The 20,655-nt window shown below is 29.1% G+C and overlaps 4 protein-coding genes across 17 annotated transcripts in view; 2 read left to right on the forward strand and 2 right to left on the reverse strand.

Moving 5' to 3' along the window:
* Positions 1-719, reverse strand: part of LOC130672292 (coiled-coil domain-containing protein AGAP005037) — a 96,205-nt gene extending 95,486 nt beyond the window's left edge. For 2 of the 7 annotated variants that reach the window (XR_008990680.1, XM_057476775.1), the window contains exon 1: positions 67-677. The gene's annotated coding sequence lies outside the window, so the exon portion shown is untranslated. Of the gene's footprint in view, positions 1-66 lie in introns of all 7 variants that reach the window. The other 5 variants (XR_008990679.1, XR_008990681.1, XM_057476772.1 and 2 more) reach the window with 5 other exon arrangements.
* A 3,185-nt stretch (positions 720-3,904) lies between these two features.
* On the forward strand, positions 3,905-4,942 carry LOC130672294 (ubiquitin-conjugating enzyme E2 G2). Its single transcript, XM_057476782.1, has 4 exons — positions 3,905-4,116; positions 4,197-4,278; positions 4,399-4,517; positions 4,589-4,942. The coding sequence occupies exons 1-4, from the start codon at positions 4,074-4,076 to the stop codon at positions 4,852-4,854; spliced, it is 510 nt and encodes a 169-aa protein (XP_057332765.1). The 5' UTR covers positions 3,905-4,073; the 3' UTR covers positions 4,855-4,942.
* Positions 4,943-7,423: 2,481 nt separating this feature from the next.
* On the reverse strand, positions 7,424-9,236 carry LOC130672295 (uncharacterized). Of its 4 annotated transcripts, none has more exons than XM_057476785.1 (4): positions 8,941-9,236; positions 8,422-8,685; positions 8,199-8,358; positions 7,424-7,850 (listed from the first exon to the last, which is right to left on the reverse strand). In XM_057476785.1, the coding sequence occupies exons 2-4, from the start codon at positions 8,515-8,517 to the stop codon at positions 7,708-7,710; spliced, it is 399 nt and encodes a 132-aa protein (XP_057332768.1). In that variant the 5' UTR covers positions 8,518-8,685; positions 8,941-9,236; the 3' UTR covers positions 7,424-7,707. The 4 variants fall into 4 exon arrangements, with proteins under 4 accessions (XP_057332768.1, XP_057332770.1, XP_057332769.1 ...); XM_057476787.1 differs by having other exon boundaries at positions 8,422-8,696; XM_057476786.1 differs by having other exon boundaries at positions 8,422-8,715.
* A 1,435-nt stretch (positions 9,237-10,671) lies between these two features.
* On the forward strand, positions 10,672-20,167 carry LOC130672293 (alpha-1,3-mannosyl-glycoprotein 4-beta-N-acetylglucosaminyltransferase B). Of its 5 annotated transcripts, none has more exons than XM_057476778.1 (8): positions 10,672-10,925; positions 16,417-17,341; positions 17,402-17,532; positions 17,606-17,713; positions 17,794-17,987; positions 18,684-18,820; positions 18,927-19,042; positions 19,144-20,167. In XM_057476778.1, exons 2-8 carry the CDS (start codon positions 16,450-16,452, stop codon positions 19,171-19,173), a joined length of 1,608 nt encoding a protein of 535 aa, XP_057332761.1. In that variant the 5' UTR covers positions 10,672-10,925; positions 16,417-16,449; the 3' UTR covers positions 19,174-20,167. The 5 variants fall into 5 exon arrangements, with proteins under 5 accessions (XP_057332761.1, XP_057332762.1, XP_057332763.1 ...); XM_057476779.1 differs by having other exon boundaries at positions 16,428-17,341; XM_057476780.1 differs by having other exon boundaries at positions 10,672-10,877; positions 16,428-17,341.
* The last annotated feature ends 488 nt before the right edge of the window (positions 20,168-20,655 follow it).

Raw genomic sequence — 20,655 nt, forward strand, 5'->3', positions numbered from 1 at the left:
CATTTTTGAATTTCTTTACGAATATTTGGTCATATCATACTTTATGAAAGATTCATAAACATTTACCTTAATTATTTTAATGCGGACAAGAAAAACTCCTTTTAGTGTAAATTAACAATTCAAAATCACCAGCTTCGATTACTCTTTGAAGAGATTTTTTACTTTTTCCATTAGATGAATAATTGATTTAAAATAATCAGTGGTCACATAACTTATTCATGTATGAATACTGAAAACAATACTGTTCATAATAATACTAATTTTTTGAGAAATTAATAAAAAAAGTTGTAGCGAATATGTTTTTATTTTTTTCTTAACACTTAAAACATACAGTTCACGTATAAAATGTACATGCGTACACTCACTATGAAAGCATGCTGCCAAAAAAACGTACTCTGTTTTATAATCAATATTAGTTTATAGTTCGACCACTGCATGTCGTGTCATACCAATAAGTGCAGGTAAGTATCATTTTTAAACAAAACGATGTGATTTTGCACACCTCGAACGCGAAGCGGAGAGGAAGTGCTCTATTGCCACCAATTCAAAAAATCACGATCTACTCATCTTAAATCACTTCCACCAACTTTTTTTTTTATTGCGGAAACTTAATTTATAATTCTCATTTTGTCACCTTTTGTTCCTAATATAAAAATTGAATATCTCTAAATCGATTGTGAATTTAAATACAATTTAAAAACAAAAAATTAACGGTTAATTATAACATCATTCTTGCAACATGATTTGAACGAAAAAGCTCTGTATGATATACTTCTCTAACAAACACATTAATATCACGATTATAGTTATCAAAAGGGTGTGGCATTATCAACCGTGTACAAAATCATATGAACTTTCTTTGAAGACCCCCAGATGTAGTTAAAGCTTTCGCTCGTGTTATTTTATAGCAATGATATACATTTATAATTGTCTGGAATATTTTAGTACAGGGAACTGGTGCAACGGCGAGCCTTCCCAAGCCCACTTCGTCAAGAATCTCTTTATTCTCTGAAATGGAAGGAGTGTTAGGTCCACAGAGGTTGTGACTTGTGGTGGTTGTGGTTAGACGCCACGCGTCAATAGGGCGAGTTCATTGAACTCACCACCGGTTAACGTCCACCCTTGGTAACTTAAGTATATTTTTCGACTAAAGGTGTCGTTTGGGAAGAAAATAGAAACTTCGCATACCTTAAGGGTGGGCAGTACTAACCGAATTTTTGAATTTTACTTTTCTAATTACGTTTTGAATAATTACGTCACTCGAATGATGAAAACCTCCCGAAAAAGTTTGTCTAATATATTTTTTTGGAAGCTATAAAAATTTCTGTAATAACAATTGATTAATAAATTAAAAGAAAAGTAAAATTCAAAAATTCGTTTAGTACGGCCCAGCCTTAAATAGGTGAGGAAACGGCCTCTTGTAAAAAGTCGGTGGGCTTCGGTCCCGTTACATTAATTGATTTCTCAAATAGGTTTATTTACTTGGCCATAATATAATTTTTTATTTATGACCAAAAAAAAATCTGGAAAACATTTGATCCAGCGGGCCAGCCCCAAAACTTCCTGCTGTTTTTTGAGTTCTTCAAGGCGAGGGTGCAATGATATTTTACCTCTAAACTAAAGAGCTCAGGGCCATCTGAATTTTTTCTGAACCCAACTATTCCGTTAATATACTAAGATCCCGATGAAAAAATATTTTATACAATTGTATAAAATTATATACAAAAAATGGCCCGATCCAATTGTATATAACTGTATAGAAATTGTATACGATTCTACACAAATTGTATACAAGTCTACATAATTATATAGAATTTTATACAAATTATATACAATTGTATATAATTATATAGAATTGTATACAATTGTATACAATTTTCTATACAAATTGTATACAATTGGATCGGGCCATTTTTTCTATCCAATTATATATAGTCTATATATAATTATATATAGTCCATATATAATTGATATATAATTCTATACAATTGTATAAAATCTTTTTTCATCGGGATTCTAAGTATTTTGTTCAAAATTAATTAAGCATTTATTGGTCTTTGTTAACGATAAAAGTTTCAATAACTATAGTTTATTTTATCGATAGCCGTTGTTTAACGTTACTATCCTTAAATTTATTGAAATGAATTATCGTTATCTTTTAGTTTATTTATGAGCCTTAATTTTTTTTTGTTTTATTTTGATCTGAAATAATTGTTGTCTGTGAAGTTTTATGAAATTATTTTGTTCATGGAAATTTTCAGTTAGTAAGTTATTCTAAGTTATTAAATCGACATTAATAAAAAAATATATATCTTTTTGCCAAAAATTTTAAAACAATCGTATTACTCCATGTTTCTTTATGAATTTAATTTTGTTAATCACAGAATTTTTCAAAATTGAATTTAAAAATAATCATTTCCTATTGGAATATTTTCTCTATGCTTTTTAAATTAATCAGTGACATCTACCCCGGATCCACCGTGATTCCACTCCCAGAGTGTTTCCAGGGTGATTCAAAACCGCCAGGGATTTCAAATTGTTTTGAATCATTTCAAATAATTTTTCTTAATTAGGGTACCAAACTTTGAAGTTAATGGCAAATGTCAATCGGATTATACTAAAAATGATAGTATCAATAATAATAGCGATAATAGTAGTGACAATAATGTTCATGGTGATAAACAAGTTAAAGTGAATTTGAAGATTATTATTATCATTATTATTATAAGTATGATAATCAAAACTGAATTATTGTTATTAATTATATTTAAATTATTATATAATTTTGAATGATTTACTTTCTTATAAATAATAAACCATAAAAACCAAAAAATTTTTAAATATTAATTATTATTAAGTAACCTCAAAATCATATCTAATTAGAGATAACTTTCTTATGTCATTAATCCGATATCTTTTAGACATCAGAAGAATGTTATCTTTCTGATACCTTTTCGAAGAGATCCAAAAGATGTCAGTAGGTGGCGAATTAGGTATCTTTTAAAAAATGTTATTTTTATGAGATCTTTATGATAACTTTTTGCTGACCGGGAAAACTCGAGCGGTCCAAGCATCGGGTAACGCAACAGCTGTTGAGAAAGTCGACCAAGCGGCGGAGCAGAAGATTCAATCTCGAGGGGCGGAAATAGTGACTGTGACGTCATTAGGCCCCAACTAAGTCCCCACAGCCAGCCAATAAAGGAAACTTACCCTGCCATCGTCCCCAAGGGCAACGCCTTTTCAAACTCAGAGTTAAAATAATTTTTAAGATAAATTTTGTAAGCAGAATAAGCCAAAAGCTCGAGCGAGACTGTCGCATCTTGTGATAATTGTTGAGTATATTTTTACGCTATTTGGTTAACCAAAATATAAGCATTTTTGTATTGAAAATCCTTCCCCAATATACAATTAATCTACCAAAGCTGAGTATTCAAATACTCCCGGGCGAAGTAACCCAGTATAGACAATATAATTGACAGTAAATTAGTTAATCAACCTCCCGATAGGTGGAGGACATAACATTAACAATTAGTTGATGCTAACTTGCTGTCGCTTTGACAGTAACTTTTTTTTTTTAAGTTTCTTCACTCGAATTTTCATAAATGTACTTTATTAATTCAATAAATTTGCTAATTGGTTTTTTTTTATGATAGCCATTTATGAAAAGTGATTTGGGCATACTTGCTTGCGCAATTGTCATTAAGGGTGGGCCGCACCTAACGAAATCCTGAATTTAAGAATTCTAATTACTTTTTGAATATTTATGGGACTCGGATGATGAAAATCTTCCGAGGAAGTTCGTCTTCTGCTTTCAGTCGGAAGCTAATAAAATTGCTGTTATGATAATTATTAAATAAATAATTAGAATTCTTAAATTCAGGACTTCGTTAGGTGCGGCCCAGCCTTAAAGTAGTGTATGAAAAACATGTAAACCCACCTTCAGTTACGGTTGGACAGAGTAATCATAATATTGACCCTTACTAAGTAGTCTTAACCTGTCTCATTCAAATAATCATTATCTTATCATTGTCATTCAATACTGTTTGGTATAACTACATTGTAAAAGAATAACTATGGCAGGTTCAGCATTGAGACGATTGATGGCAGAATATAAACGTAAGAATGACGATAATTTTTGTTATTTTCTGTTGTTGATTACTGTTATTTTTATACATCTAATAAATTAACAATTTCAGAACTAACGTTGAATCCGCCAGAAGGTATCGTTGCTGGTCCAATTAATGAAGAAAATTTTTTTGAGTGGGAAGCTCTAATAGCGTACGTAATTAATAATACAATTTATTTTTCCATAATCGAGCGTGATTCAGTTTGTATTATTGAATAATACTAGTTTTTGAGCGTTATAAAAAAAACTAATTACAATTATCTCATCAACAGTGGACCAGATGGTACTTGTTTTGAAGGTGGCCTTTTTCCTGCAAAATTAATATTTCCACCTGATTATCCACTAAGCCCGCCAAAAATGCAGTTCACTTGCGAAATGTTTCATCCCAATAGTAAGATCTTCTTAATCTTAATAAATAATCACCATTTCAATGTAAATAAATAAATTAATATCTTTTTGTAGTTTACACAGATGGGAGAGTGTGTATAAGTATTTTACATGCTCCTGGTGATGATCCAATGGGTTACGAAAGTAGTGCTGAAAGATGGAGCCCAGTTCAGAGTGTAGAAAAAATTTTATTAAGTGTAGTAAGCATGTTAGCTGAGCCAAATGATGAGAGTGGAGCTAATGTTGATGCTGCTAAAATGTGGAGAGAGGAAAGAGAAGAATTTAATAAAATTGCTCAAAAACTTGTACGTAAAACTTTGGGGATACAAAATAAACCATGAATTTTTAAAAGATTTGATAATTTGAATCACTCAATCAAGGGTAAACTAAGTAATTAATTATATATATATATATATATATATATATATATATATATATATATATATATATATATATATATATTTTAAAAGTGTACAATTATTGAGTAGCTGATCATAAAAATGAAAATAAATGGATAGGATTAATAAGTGTCTTTCTTGGTTTATATAGGATTTTCGATTAAAATTATCTTTGACATCGTGTCATTGTTAGAAAATTATCACCGGCACTGTTACATATAAACTCAACTGTAATTGAGTAAACTTTGACTTTACTCAATGACAGCTCTACTTGGTAGTATGCCATGCTATATATTATTGAGTAGAGTTGGCGCTGAGTAGATATGTAATTACTCACTCTGAGTAAAGTTGTAACACTGTCAATCTGATAATATTGTAATAAAATTTTGGAAAACAGTTGACTTTGTGGAGCAGCTCCAAAACCCCACTGTTTTCGAGTTCAAGGATCTCGGAAAAATTATGATTACATATTCAAATTCTCCAAGGTTGAAAATACTCTTTAGTACATAATTCTCTTCGAGCTGGAAAAAATTTATATCTTATATTGAACTATAAAAATTAAAAAAATCGAAAATAATTGAAAACCAAGCAATTTTTTAAGTTTGTTGATGTTTACTCTCGATAAAACCCATAGATTCAGATAAAAATAAATGTAAGTGATTTAGATAAAGAGTTAAAGAAGTTTTGACTCAAATCAGACCGTTAAAATATGAAATATCAAAAAAAAAAAAATTCAATAAACTATTTTAACTATAAATATAGTATTCTACTTTTTTTTTATTATTAGCTGTATAATCTTTTAGTTGAACTTGTTCAACTTTAATCGTTTATTAGCACTTATTTGCTTGTCTTTTAATTTTTATCAAGTTATTTTTAGGTACGCTTTTCTAGGCTCTCTGAAATGCAATCTAAATAACATGCCAGTTGCGTTTGAGCCTTGAACTAGACTTAGGTTCAAATCTATAAAATTTTCAAAGGCAGACTAAGAGATGATATTGAACCACAGAGTCTAGTTATTTATTTTATACATTCATTCTATCCTTTAAATTTTATATTATTTGAGTTTTATACTTAAAATTTTTTAACAATGACAACCGGACATAACAATGATCATAAGGGACTGAAAAGACGAAATCTAGTATCATTTTTGAAACATTTGGTGAGTCGGCCGTAGTTTTTTTGTCATTTCACGATGATTTCTACGGCAATTGACTGACTATTGACGGTAACTTGATTGTCAATAACGGCCCTATTAAAAAAAAAAACAACAATAGATTCTCATATCTACATGTATAAAACCTATATGCTTGACTGTATCACTCGACTATAAAACTTTCAACAGTAACATTACCAACCAAATGTTTAAAATTTCATGAATTTATAATTCGGAAAATTGCTCGAGGTAAAAAACCTTGAAAACCGAAAACTTGGCTAGAATTTTTATGTTAAAGTGACTACAAAAAGTTGGTGTATACTTAATTGATATAAACTTGCTGTAAAAAAATGAAGCAACTCTTTGAGTCTGTGAACTTTTTTCCTGCAAACTTCATACATCAACACTCTGTGAAGGGTGGGCAGTACTAACTGAATCTCCGGATTTTTAATTTCTATAGTAACGTATTAAATATTTATGGGACTCGAATAATAAAAATTTTCCGAGGAAATTCGTCTTACGCATTTTTCTAGAAGCTAAAAAAATCGCTAAAATGATAATTAATTAATTAATAAATTAATAGAAATTAGAATTCGTTTAGTACGACTGTCCAGCCTTAAAAGCGAGTTTTAGATTCCATTCAAATTAATAGTTATGTATATCCATATTTTCAATTTCAAATTAAATACATAATTTTTAGTCTGAAATAAAAATGAATTTTCTAATTTTGAATCCCAATGAACATTTGCACATGCCCAAGTGGCCAAATGTTAACTTTTTCGTATCGAAAAAGTTAACAAAAAAAATGTTAACATTTATATTGAGATGTAAAAAGGCAAATTTTTATCAACAAATATCACTACTAATGTCCAGCAAAATGTTAACTTTTTTCTGTCTCAAAAAGATAACTTTTTGGTAACAAATTGTTAACTATTTATTGACATTTTCATAACTTAATGTTGACATTTTTCAACTTTTTGTTAACAAATCACAATGTGTTTTTGGTTACCAAAAACATAACAAATTGTTAACTTTTTATTGGTAACAAGTTGATGGAAAAAAGTTGACTTTAATTTAACAAATCAGTCTTATTTTAGTTGATTTAATGTTAACAATTTTAAGGATCATTAGAGGTTAGGGGTAGTATAAACCGCGGGAAATTTGAAAATTTACAAATAAACAAACATAAATTCTAAAAATATTCTATCATGAAATGAAATATTTATTTTTTCTTGTTTATATACATATATTAAACAAGAAAAAATAAATATTTCATTTCATGATAGAATATTTTTAGAATTGTGTTTATATTTATTTGTAAATTGTAATCACTCGCAGTTTATTGTGACAAATATACAATTTTTTATAATTGGAATGCTTAAATTTATTAACAATTTCTTTACAACATTCATAGGTTTTATATTAATAACAATAATAGTAATAATAATTGTGAGCTTAATATCAAGACTAGTTGTTGTGACTAGCGCACTGGTGACACTAACTTATAGTTTTATTTTTATCTGATAAGCTTACTTTTATGTTTTGAGATCATTAATTTAGGCTTAGAGAACAGAAAACTCTTTATACTATTAAAAAAAAGTTTTTTGAAAACAACTTGTAAATATAAAGATCGTAACTACAAATTATTTGGCAACTTTTTGCTTTTTGACAGAACCATTTGTAGGATCGGTATTCTTATTGGCTCGGTCACTACCGCGTTGAAACCAGGCTTTCATTTGATGTTCAACATCAGGTTTTGTAACGTTCAAAGTGCTTAATAAAATTTCTAAAAAAGAAAAAAAACGAAGAAAAATTAATGAACATAATAATTTAAATACAGCATTTATTTATAGCTTGTTTGGTTGTAAATTATTTTACTTTGACAGTAGAAAGATCAATCAAAGGCTTCAAAAAGCAAGTTATTGCTAGAACTTGAAGAGTAGATACCTTGCTTAAAAAATCTCATAGAATCCAATAGATTCTCATGAATTCCTAGAGAGATTTTATAAGAATAAATTTGTTCTATGAGAAGTGCTATAGTTAAGTATAGGGCCTTATACTTACAGCTATGAGAATCTATCGGATTTTTTAAGCAGGATAGTTAATCTTACAATATTATTTATCGCTCTATTACCACTAATAATTTCTACGAAGAAACATGCTGAGATTTTAATCTCACTGTGTAATCCGGACCATGTCACTTGTTTTGCCAACTCATCAGAAATGAATGATTCCAATGCAAAACGAGTGGCTTTTTGTACATTGCGACCACCAGCTTTCCGTATCATGTCTTTCTGTAATATTTTTATGATAGTTATTCAAAAATTATGAAATATCAACAGCTAATTAGTACTTACAAATTCATTTTGCATAGAAACATTGTTCTTGAGACTATGATTGAAGTTTGCGTAAAAGTTCGTCAGTCGCTTCACGTGTGATTTTATGTTTAACATGCCACTCTTTTATGAACTCAGTAAGAATCGAATCATTATCACCACTAGCAACTTGATTGTTCACATGGAAATTAAGTAACTAATACTCTGATCGGGTTACTGGTTGATCAAAAAAGTTAAGCCCATCAATCAATGGCAAAGGCTCATCATTAGCTTGATCGACAGCTCCTGAAAAACGGCTAGGATCATCTGAAACGTCTGAATCGCGGCTACTGTTATCGTCGTCATGGTCGTTGTCGTTATTGTTATTGTTGTAAATATTAATGTTAGTGTTATTATTATTATTATTATTTAAGTTAGATAACAAATATTCCAGTGCAAGTATTTGTTGCGTACGTCGTTTTAGTTGTCGTGGTCCAAGCAAATCAAGCGGTTTTCGTATCCGCTGTCGAAAATTTTCCATACTTATATATAAAATTTTACCTTTTATGAACCGTTGAGTATTGTTAATCAATAGCTATAAATTATATTATAAATTATTTCACAGTAATTAAAAGACAAAATAATATTAGGTTATGTTGTTCACATCACACTCGAGCGTTTATATATATATATATATATCCGAAATGGCGGCTTGTACAGCGTTTACCGCCTTTTTTGTGGTTGAAAACATCTAAATGTCAACAAATTGATAACAAAATGAAATACTATAATATTAGCAAAATGTTAACCCAAAATTGTTAGTAAAATGTTAACAATAAAATGCTATCTTTTGAATAATACTAAAAAGTCAACATATATGTAACATTTTAGCGATGATAAATTATCAACATTAAATTGGTAACTTTTATTTATCTCTAAAAAGTCACCATTTATAACTACATTTTATGGTAACATTTTGCTAACATTTTCATATTATATTTTGTTAACATTTTTATGTTAACTTTAAGACAACTTTTAAAAGTTATCTTTTTCAAAAGTACTTTTTGTTACCATTTTGATAACATTTAGAAATAGCAAAAAGTTGACTTGGAATAGATAACTAAAAGCCAACAAAAAGCTGAGCTGGCCACTTGGGTGACAGATAACTTTTTCTGATGTTTACATTCATATGTTGACATGCAGCAGTCAAAATCTATAGTGAGACTACTGAGAGCTTGCTCATCATTTAATGGTGGGGGTATGGGAATTGCATGCTAACTGAAGGGAACGCTCTCAGTAGCTCCAGTATACCACTACTATCTTAATTAACCCTTAATTACTCATATGGGGTCGAAGCGCATGCGAGCAGCATGTACCCTAATAGCCACTTTAGCTTGAAATTGACAGTAATTTGCTGCCCGAATTTGCAGACAATTTGACAGCAAAAGTTGGAAAGAAAAATTTACGGTTAATTTTTGCTCAATTTAGAGGTAACTTTTTACTAGAAAAAAAGTCGGTAATGTTAATTCTTACCATTTCAGAATGTAAGCAAATTTATGCATGAATATGTCTACAATTTGAGGGTAAAAAAAATACAATTTTTCAAGTAAAATAAACAATAAAGTGATGCAAAACTTTGCCTGAAAATTGACGAAAAATTTTTTCTAGTCAACTTTTGACGGGAATTTGCATTCTAATTCGGGTAGAAAATTTACGTCATATTTTATAGCAAGCTATATATAAATTGTCGTCAAAAAACGGAAAAGTGCGAAGTTGACGGAAATTTGACGAAAAATTCAAGGAAACTTGTGTAAGTAACCTTTTGCTAAAGCAAAATGTGTTATTAGGGATAATTCTTTTGGCATCAATCATTATACGTATCAATAGATTGACTGCTAGTAATAAATACTACAAGGTTACTAGAATAGATATATATTTTAATAACTTTGAAATTCCAGTACCTGGCATCAATGCACCAGGCTGTACGGCACTCAAATTATCCGGATCTTAAAGAATTTAAGGCTGGGCTGCACCTAACGAAATCTCGAATTTAAGAATTCTAATTATTTATTAAATAATTATCATAACAGCAATTTTCTTAGCTTCTGACTTAAAGCAGAAGACGAACTTCCTCGGAAGATTTTCATCACCCGAGTCCCATAAATATTCAAAAAGTAATTAGAATTCTTAAATTCGAGATTCCGTTAGGTACGGCCGAGCCTTAAAGCAGGTACTCAAGCACTAGCCATTTGACTCACATGAAAATTGGCTTTGTCTTTCACTTACATATTTTTATTCTTTAGTAAAACAAAATGTTGCGGTTTAAGGTTACGGTGATTAGGATCTTTGATGATACCGAGCATGAGTATAAATTGTGAAACAATATTGATGCTAATGATTTGTCGCGGATATAAATACTTCTTTTTCCATAACATAAATGAAGTACTCAAATAAAATAAAATATTCTTGTCAAACTTTCTATACATATTTGTGTTTAGGTATATTTTTTGATGGATAATTCATTCTTTATTTGAAAGTAATAAAAGGTAAATGACTAAACAACACCATGCTTAAAAATACGATAGATTCTCATAGCTGTATGTATAAGAGATACACTTGCGTATAGCACTTTTTCATAAAACTTGGATTTTATGAGATTTTCTAATTAGGGCGGAACAAATTCCATGAACTGGAAAATTTCATAATTATTTTTTAATATCAATTCACGTGATAGCTTCAACTCAGTGATGATTATATTATCAAAATTATCGAACTTTCTGTTTTCAATTATGATGAATAAATTGAAAATTATTATTGAAGATCAATTTAAAAAATTAATGTCCACATCAAGACTATTCGTTAAACTACTTTTCAATGAAGCTCATAACTTTATTTGTAACGATTAAGCGAGTATTTCTAAACTAAAATGATGGACATCGATATTCAAAAATTACTTTAACACTCAAATGAATAATCTAAAACTAATTTATTTGTCTGAAATAGTCTATTCTCTGTATAGAGTTCCAATTTGCATTTTTAGTTGAGCTATACGGATATTGAAAATTAGGTTTTTTTTTTTACAGGTCTTAATTATTGTAAAAAAAGAAAAAAAAGTTTAAATAATTTTTCAATATCTTGATTAAATTAAGAGATAATTAATTTATTATAAATCAATAAACGAAATGACTATTGCACATTCGCGCGGTTATTTCAATCAGCCCGATAAGCAAACTAAAGTATGCTTATGCTAACTCCTAAAGTCTGAATAATTTTATTGATTATTTTTTCAATTGCATTTGTTTATTTATTTGAACGAAAAAAATATGATAACTGAAAATTGAATACAATAATTAATATTGGTTTTTATTGTATTTATTCACAGATACCGTGGAGTTAGTATAAGCACAATTTAGTTTGCTTATCGGGCTGGTTGAAGTAAGCGTGCGCATGCGCAGTTGTTAGTTCATTTTTTTTATTTAGCCCTGATTAAGAAAAATGATTTGAAATGATTTAAAACAATTTGAATCGGCTAATATATCGATATACACTTAGCATGGGTTAACTCATTTTCCTTAATCAGGGAGATTAGATTAATTGTCTTCCTAATCTAATCGACACATTGAGCTCAAAAAGAGTTACGTTTCATAATGATCTTCGAGAAATTGAAAATAATCAATAAGGATCGTTTTTTAAAGTCGTGCTTAAGATTATGCTTAATAAATTCAATGTTTTTGGACATAAATTGATAGAAATGATCGAGATGGAGAGTTACCTAAATTTTGAATTAAACCAGTGAGTTAATATATGAAATATCCGGAAAAAAACGTCAGAAGCAGTGAATTTTCTAAAGTTTGGTGATAATATTATTTAAACCGATTGCAATAATTTATGTGGCGATCATCAAACACTATGAACACAGAGGACTGGTATAAGTTTTGAAGCATATGATGAATTACATTATGCGTTACCCAGGAAAAATAAAGTAAATTGTTATTTTTAAAATTTTTCATCGTTGATATCTATCGAACTAATCAACCGATTTTTATGTTTAAGGCGGCATTCGACGCAATTTTTCAGTCTATAACAATAAAACATTATTGGACTCAATCAGTTTTTCGATTTTTGAGTTTATTCGAAAAAAACACTTTTGAAATTTTTTTTCGAGAACGACATCTCTTGAGTAAATGATTCGATTTTGATGGTTAATGTGGTATTCAACGCGTTTGAGTAAGTTTGAGAGCTGATCAGATTTTTAAATCGATCTATAAAATTTATTAAAAGTTATCAAAAAAAAAACATTTTTAAAAAAATTGTATTCTCTTGGTATAACTCGCAATGTACTACAGCGATCAAGCTCAATTTCTTACAGCATCTAGGAATTAATGTCGCTTCAAATACCACCTTAAGGATCTAAATCAGTTCATCCGTTTAAAGTTAGAGAGTATATCCCTATGGTTAAAAAAGAGAATGACCCATATGGGTCATTCCATATCAATTCAACGACATTGCGACGGTGACCCTCTTCGACTTTTTTGATTTTTTAATATGTTTTCATTCATGTAGAAAAAAGTCTTCAGCTTAATTTTTAGCCCTTTATGTCTGCCCATTCCGGAGTTATGGGGGGGAGGGGTCATTTTTTTTTATTTTCAACGCTCTTTCTGAAAAAAAATTCAAAATCAGTAACAAAAAAATTTTTTTAATGCTTTTTCGGCCATTTTTAGTCAAAAAATTCTATGTTGAAAAACAAAATTCTTGAGCCATAACCCAAGATGGGCATCAAATAACTTCTAGTTAAAAGGAGACAAAGTCTCTTTTTGATTGCCACGAAACACGTGTGAATCGGTCGATTAGTCCCAACGATATTATCTATAGTATCTATTGGATTCTATGAGATTTCCTAAACAGGGGTCGGTCAAAAATTACTTTTTTTCAACGAAATGTATATGTTTTTGATCCAACCGTTTTTTTGAGCCAATAATAACGTTTTAGAGTCCTCTGAGCTCAAAAACAGTGGGAAATTTCGGGATTGGCCTACCGGATCAACTGTTTTTCAGATTTTTGTTTTTTGGAAAATTTCAAATTTTCTTAGCGAGAAGTTACAAAAAAATTAATTGTTAATATCCGTATAGCTCTTGCCATTTTGAACGATAAAATTGATTATTATTATTGAGCACATCGACTGACGATAAAATTATTTGAAGATTCATAATTTGTGGTGCAAAATATGTAAGATCATATCAGATAAGACTGAAACGCCTCAAAGTCAAATTTTCAATTGAGTTGTTGAATACTAATTCTCCCCATTTAGCACTATTTTGTTTTCCTAACTTAAAAATTATAAAGCACAACCTCTCCGCTTCGCTTCCGAGGCGTGCAATAAAATCTATGAAATTTTTACTCAAATCTAATCGTGATCTATTTCTGCTAGAGAGCATCTGCAGTTTATCAATATCTGCAACTTTTAAATTATCAGTTTTTATTTTTTCCTCATCTATAGTGCTAAGTAATTTCAAGTTTTATTGTTTTAATATTTTGGTGAATGGTTAATTTCTGGTTAGCGAAAATGAGGACTCACGTTCGCACAAGTTGCGTCAAGGTTTGTTTCATAAACAAATTTAACGGCTGTGCATTTACAATGATCATTAACTCGGAGTTAATATTTTGAACCTCTAATGTACTTACCTTCATGCTAATCAATAATAACCATACAGTTTTTGTAACTTTTTGAAGAATGCGACCTAAATTATTTGGTCCAACTGGTTTTTAATCTTCAAGTGAACTCATTTAAATCATTGACTTTTGACTTAATAGAGCATACAATGATTGCATTTGTAATAATTTGACTTGCAAAATCTATTGAAAATGTTGATAAAAATGAATCAATAAGAGAAAATAAAAAGCCTAATTTAATAAAAGTTAATAAATAAATATTACAAGATAAAAGATTTAGAACCTGATCAGGGAACTAGTATTCGATCACTCTATTTATTTATATATCTATATTTAGTCAAATTTAATAAATATAGATATACAAATAAATGAATGATCGGGTACTAGTTTCCTGATCGGGAACTGGGCCTCCTACCTTGATAGATTACTCTGAAAAAATGTGTTGATTGTACAGTTAAAGAAACAATAAATATAATACGTAATATAATAAATTAGTTATTAGCTATGTTAACTAAGAAATATTCTTGCTAATAAAAGAAATGATAAACATTATTGATACAAAATGGAAATCAAAAATAATAATTATCATTCTCAAGTCTATTGAATCAACAGAAGTTTTTTTTAGATATAAGATTATCCAAATTTTACATCGGTTTTTTTACAATATTTTAATTATAAATAGTTAATATTTATTACATTATACACTACAAAGCAATCCCATACATCGTAAAGAAATAAGCGTTTGTCAGTTTTAAATAATTAAATGAAATGTCTTTAATGCACCACTCTTTATTTGAACAAAAATAGTAGTTTATCTATCGGGTGCGATCGTGTTCAACCCTTTAACGCTTTTGGGCGTTTCCCCCACTTTGCGGCCTGTCAAGAGGGTGGCGCGTATCTGCGTTAATGTGTATCCGTGAGCTCTGGCGAGCAGTACCGTGCATATAATGAAGTCCTCACAATTAAAGATAAGAATTAAAAAAGAAAAAAAAATTATGATCAATTCATAATTAAAAAAAAAAAAGAGGGTTGAATTTAATTTTCTTTTAAAACTTGAAATAATTTGTTATATTTAAAATAATTAAAAAAATAAAATCATTGAAAACATTAGAATAACATATGAAAGGGCACTAAAGAAACCCACCACATGAGTGAATTTCGGTAATGACCGAGACTGAGTCTCGTAAACTGAGGTAGTGGGAACTGTGAGCGCACGCTGTAGGCAATCCCCACTTTGGCGCCGCAGGTACGATTTTGTCCGACCTTGCCGTTAAAAGGTTAAGACGCGAGGTGTGAAGATTGGTGCCCGAGCCGAAGGCGAGCGTCAGACTCGATTGTACTAGACAAATACATTAGTTTTTATGACAAATATTTGAAATGTACTACATTTAGTGCCTATAAATGGCAGATTATAACCCGCATTTATTTATTTGGTAAGATTGTTTTGAGTATTTGTTGAAAATAAGAGAGAAGTTGGTAAGTGTATTAATTAATATGATGACAAATTTTGTCACAAGAGATGGCTCGTTGAGTTCCTTCGATATTTTTTGGTCGTTTGCTATCGCACATGTAACCAAAAAATATTTTTTGATCCGTTGATGACGTCACAATGAGAACGATTAGGTATCTTTTGTACCAGCTGTATCTTATCTAATATTTTTAACTGCCGGCTATAGGCGCTAAATGTCGTACATTTCAAGTGTCTGTCAAAAAAAAAAAATATATATATTCAAATCATTTGTGTAAGAAAACAGAAAACGTGTTTTAAAAGAAGAGTAAAAAAAAGAATGTCATTCGTGAATGCCAAGTTGAAGCATAAAAAATTGCACACAAGTTAACTGTACACATGCTTTTGAAAGATTATATAAAACAAAAGACACATTTGTCATTAAAGTTATTCAAGTATTATATATAATATATTTCATAAATTACAGCATACAAATAACAAAATTTATTTGACATATAATAACGTATTATTCAAAAGTTATCTCATTTTAAAGCTGCAGAAATTTTTTTTCATATTACTTCAAGGTCATCAAATTAATTTAAACAATAGTTCAAATTATAAAATAAGTAGCAAAATTGAAAGCTTATCCAACGAAGATTAAGGTGCTCTCAACAGAAATAGGCTATGACGTTTGGTTCATAAGTTATTTTCAACAATAATATAAATATTACATAATCCACGCAGGCGAAGCTGCGGGTGACAGCTAAAATATATACATATTTTATATGCGTGCATGTGTGTTTGTGTGTGTGTATATATGTTCGAAAATCCACTTTAAAAGTAGCAATTGTTTTATTGAAGCTTCATTTATGTATTCCAAAAATCGATAATAATCGATTCTTAAATTTTTTCATGCAAAGTTAAAAAATAGTGAAAATGTAAAGAAGAGGGAAATGATAGCTCGAGTTATAAACGTGACACCAGTTAAAAAACGGTTTATAATCGTATTATTAGTCATATTAATTCCATACGTGATTTTGAGTGTTGTTTCATTTCCGGATGTAACGGAAGAGACTGTATTGCAAAATAAAATAGCTGAATTACAAGTTAAATTAGAAAATTTACAAACCAAGCACATATCCTCTCAAGAAGATGTCAATTTATTAACTCATCATTTGCTATCTTTAAGTAAAAGTGCCCAAAGCCTACCGAATTTCCAATTACTAATTAATAATGAAGATTTGAATACAACAGCTGTCAAATTGCCATCAATTTATAGTTTTTTGCCCCATTTTCTCAATGATCCGAATAGTTTAAGACCAGCTTTTCTTCAAAGTAAAGGGAGAATAGGAGTGAACATGGTACTCGGCATTCCTACAGTGAGAAGAGATGTCCAAAATTATTTACTAGCAACTTTAAAAAATTTAGTTGAATGTATGGATTCTAATGAAGCTTCAGATACACTAATTATTGTATTTGTAGCTGAAATAGATGTTGATTACGTCTCTTATGTTGCTAAACAAATTGAAATTCAATTTCCACGGGAATCTGAGAGTGGTCTTATTGAGATAATATCACCATCACCATCGTACTATCCTGATTTTTCCAAAGTAAGAGATACTCTTGGGGATAGTCATCAACGTGTTGTTTGGAGATCGAAACAAAATTTAGATTTTGCTTTTTTAATGTCTTACGCTCACTCTAAAGGAACTTTCTACATTCAATTAGAAGATGATATTTTAGCAAAAAAAAATTTCATTACAATAATGAAATCATATGCACTACAGAAAATAAGCCGCAAAGAAAATTGGTTTATTCTTGATTTTTGTCAACTAGGGTTTATCGGTATAGTTATAACATTTTATTTGAAAATTGAAAAGTTACTTATAATTATTTTTTTTTCAGGTAAACTCTTTAAATGTGTGGACTTACCTTGGTTAATTCAATTTTTCCTCATGTTTTACAGTGATAAACCTGTTGATTGGTTACTAGATCATTTAATATCGACTAAAATTTGTAGCTTAGATAAAGACAGTGTAAGTTCAAAACTATAATTTAAAAAAAAAAAATTTTATTTTTGGCTTTAGGAATGTTTATTTTTAAATGTAGAAAAATTGTAAAATGGCGAAAGCAGAATTATGGTTACATTATAAGCCTTCCTTATTTCAACACATAGGCATTCATTCTTCTTTGAAGGGAAAAATGCAAAAATTGAAGGTAAATTATAGACATATTTAATTATCTATTAATAGATTATCTATTAATAATCTACATTTTCAATAAAATTTTCATTTTAGGATAAACAATTTGGTAAATCAACGCTCTTTTATGCTCACGATAATCCTCGTGCGATAGTTGAATCTGAAATCAAAGTTTACAAACACTATACTTTGGATAAAGCATACAGAGGTGAATCATTTTACTGGGGCCTTCTACCTCAAGCAGGAGATCATCTTAAATTTAAATTTTTACATCCTATACATATAAAGAAGTAAGTCAGTGATTATAATTAAGTTATTTGATATAAATATTTTTTCATAGATATAAGTTTTATCAATCTACTGCTGTAGGTCTATATAGGCAGTACGATTAAACATGTCTTTTTAAACTTAATCGGCCATATTTCTGACATCAACAATCATAACGGATACGAAGAGTCTATAGTACCCTAATAGCGTCTTTAATCAGCTGTAGGAATAAAACAACTTCATATTTTTACGTTCAATTTTATAGAGATTATATGAACTTGTATTGATTTTTAGCTTAAACTTTAATTTTGAGTAATACAAAAATAATTATGACAAAAAGTATACAGAAAAAGTGACTTTATCGGAAATTTTCAATTTCGAAATATAAATATCAAGTTGTGAAAGAACAATTTTGATGATCCATTTTTATCCTATGTATAATTGATGAATTAGAAGCATTATTTGTAATGTCAGTCAATATTGAACAAATTCATAGCGTCGAAAGACCAAACTTTCTCTCGCTAAAAATTTTATGAGCTGTCTTCGCGTTGGGAGATATAAGTAGAAGCCGACGGTTATTACATTCAATGAGATTTGTGCTTGATTTTATTTGTATAAATAAATTTTTTTTTGTTAAAGACCGAACGATTTTTTTTGTACACCTATATTTGTTTTTACACTCACAAATGTTTTATTTTATTTTATTTTTAAAATTATAGATACCTATTCAAAAGTGGTAACGTGGAACATCCATTAGATAAATTTTATAATACTACAGTTGAAATTTTACCCGAGTTTCAAAATTTTGAGAATTACAAGAACTATACTATGACAGAAGATGGATATACTCTAATAGGTAATATTGCCATTAATGCAGTTACAATAATGCGTTTCCTGGCTTTGAGATCTTGATATTTATTACTTTTACATATTTGATAATCAATTTTTTTTGCTTGTTATAGGTGAGTTTGATAGCAATGGAATCGCCCAAGGAACGCTTGGTTATAAATTAGGAAAAATAAGGGAGTTCCGATTGACTGTTCACAGTGAAAGTGGAAATTGGGCGATTCTGTCTGAGGTTAGTATGAATGAGTCCCTTATTCATTCAATCTTTATTGTACAGTCGTTATTGATTACATATTGATTATTTAATGACACATACTTTTTTCATTCCAATAGATTCATATTTTAGAAGATGAACAAAGATGATACGTTGCATAATTCGGAAATCGTTAAGTATGCATGAATCTTTACTGAGTACTAGGGTTGCAAATAGCGTATTAAATTTATAATTGCATTAGTGCTTCAATTCAATTTTTTTTTTATATTTCATAATCCAGAAACAATAAATTAAAAATAACTATTTTATTTTTAATCCAATATCTGTGAATTAAAAATTAAATTTCAAATTTTAAATTCGTAGAGTAGCATTAAAATGTAATTGCTTAGATTATAATTCTACGTTTTTAAATAATACATTGAATAAAAAATTTTAATTAGGAAAACCAGATTAAAAAATAACTTTCTAATCTCTAATTACATATTTAATAACCCACGGGTCAAATTATGAACTAATTTTATAATTTTTAGTTCCATTTGCCTGAGTAAAAATTAGTTTTTTGACTTTTAATCCCACGTGCCGAGTTAAATATTCTTTTTTAAATTGTGAATCTCACGTACCTGGATTGAAATTAATTTTTTAATATTAAATCTTACGTTTCTGAATTAAAATTAATTGTTTAATTTTTCATTTCAAGTTGTTGAATTAAAATTTAATTTCATAATTTTAATCGATATAATTTCAACTATGGATTAAAAATTTAATTTTAAATTGTAAACATTCTCGTTAAAGAATTCGCAACCCTGCTGAGTACTACCATTTCGATTCGCATTGTAGGATTTTACATTTAATTAGTTGATTACTGTCGTGTATGAAAATTATTCTCATATAACACGAAGAATTAACTTATTAAGATAATAAAACCAGCGATTACTACGTTTTTAATTTTGAGTGTTTCTAAATTAAAAAAGAAAGGTGTTAAAAATCTATATCAATTGTTGGCTATTGAAAAATTATTCGTATTATTAACACTACCTAAATAAATTAAACGAGTCAATAAATTTTTTAAATTCAAAGCTCGTATAAATATTTCATTTCTTAAAGAAATTGTTGTATATAAAAATAAAGAAAAATGTCTTTAGCTCAGAGTATCAAGTTTTTTATTATATCCTCCGATAAACTTTTTTATTAACTGTCAAAATTTTTAAATTATTAATCTGATTTTTTTTTCTTATTTTTAGTTTAATTTCTTTTTTTTCAAATATCCCGCCTTTTTGTTTTAGATGTCGCTCTTGTTTTCAGTCGTACTGTTACGCTAGTGCTGCTGCCAGTTGATGGAGAGAAAAAATAAAAATAAAATAACAACAATAAAAATAAAAATGGCAGCTAAATTTTTCGTGAATGACAAATTTTTACGTTTTTGTTAATTACAATAAAACCAAAAAGAGTTGGATACTGATTTACGAAAGGGTTCTTGTAGTCACCCAACTAAAGGTAATAAAAGAGATCTGGGCATCGGTTGGTCCTGCGGTCCAGCCCTGAAACTTCCCGCTGTTTTCGAACTCAAGAGCTCATATATATATATATATATATATATATATATATATATATATATATATATATGTGGTGGT

This window comes from Microplitis mediator, chromosome 7 (assembly GCF_029852145.1).
Source record: "Microplitis mediator isolate UGA2020A chromosome 7, iyMicMedi2.1, whole genome shotgun sequence".
In the NCBI taxonomy this organism is placed as follows: domain Eukaryota; kingdom Metazoa; phylum Arthropoda; class Insecta; order Hymenoptera; family Braconidae; genus Microplitis; species Microplitis mediator.

Excerpts from the sequence above, each read along its gene's own strand:
- LOC130672294 (XM_057476782.1), top strand. The coding sequence starts at position 4,074 with ATGGCAGGTTCAGCATTGAGACGATTGATGGCAGAATATAAAC. Across the intron at positions 4,279-4,398 it reads GAGTGGGAAGCTCTAATAGC|TGGACCAGATGGTACTTGTT; the intron begins GTACGTAATTAA and ends TCTCATCAACAG. Across the intron at positions 4,518-4,588 it reads CGAAATGTTTCATCCCAATA|TTTACACAGATGGGAGAGTG; the intron begins GTAAGATCTTCT and ends ATCTTTTTGTAG.
- LOC130672295 (XM_057476785.1), bottom strand. The coding sequence starts at position 8,517 with ATGTTAAACATAAAATCACACGTGAAGCGACTGACGAACTTTTACGCA. Across the intron at positions 8,359-8,421 it reads TTTCTATGCAAAATGAATTT|AAAGACATGATACGGAAAGC; the intron begins GTAAGTACTAAT and ends AAAATATTACAG. Across the intron at positions 7,851-8,198 it reads CTTCGTAGAAATTATTAGTG|AAATTTTATTAAGCACTTTG; the intron begins GTAATAGAGCGA and ends TTTCTTTTTTAG.
- LOC130672293 (XM_057476777.1), top strand. Across the intron at positions 17,533-17,605 it reads GTAGCTTAGATAAAGACAGT|AAAAATTGTAAAATGGCGAA; the intron begins GTAAGTTCAAAA and ends TTTTAAATGTAG. Across the intron at positions 17,714-17,793 it reads GAAAAATGCAAAAATTGAAG|GATAAACAATTTGGTAAATC; the intron begins GTAAATTATAGA and ends TTTTCATTTTAG.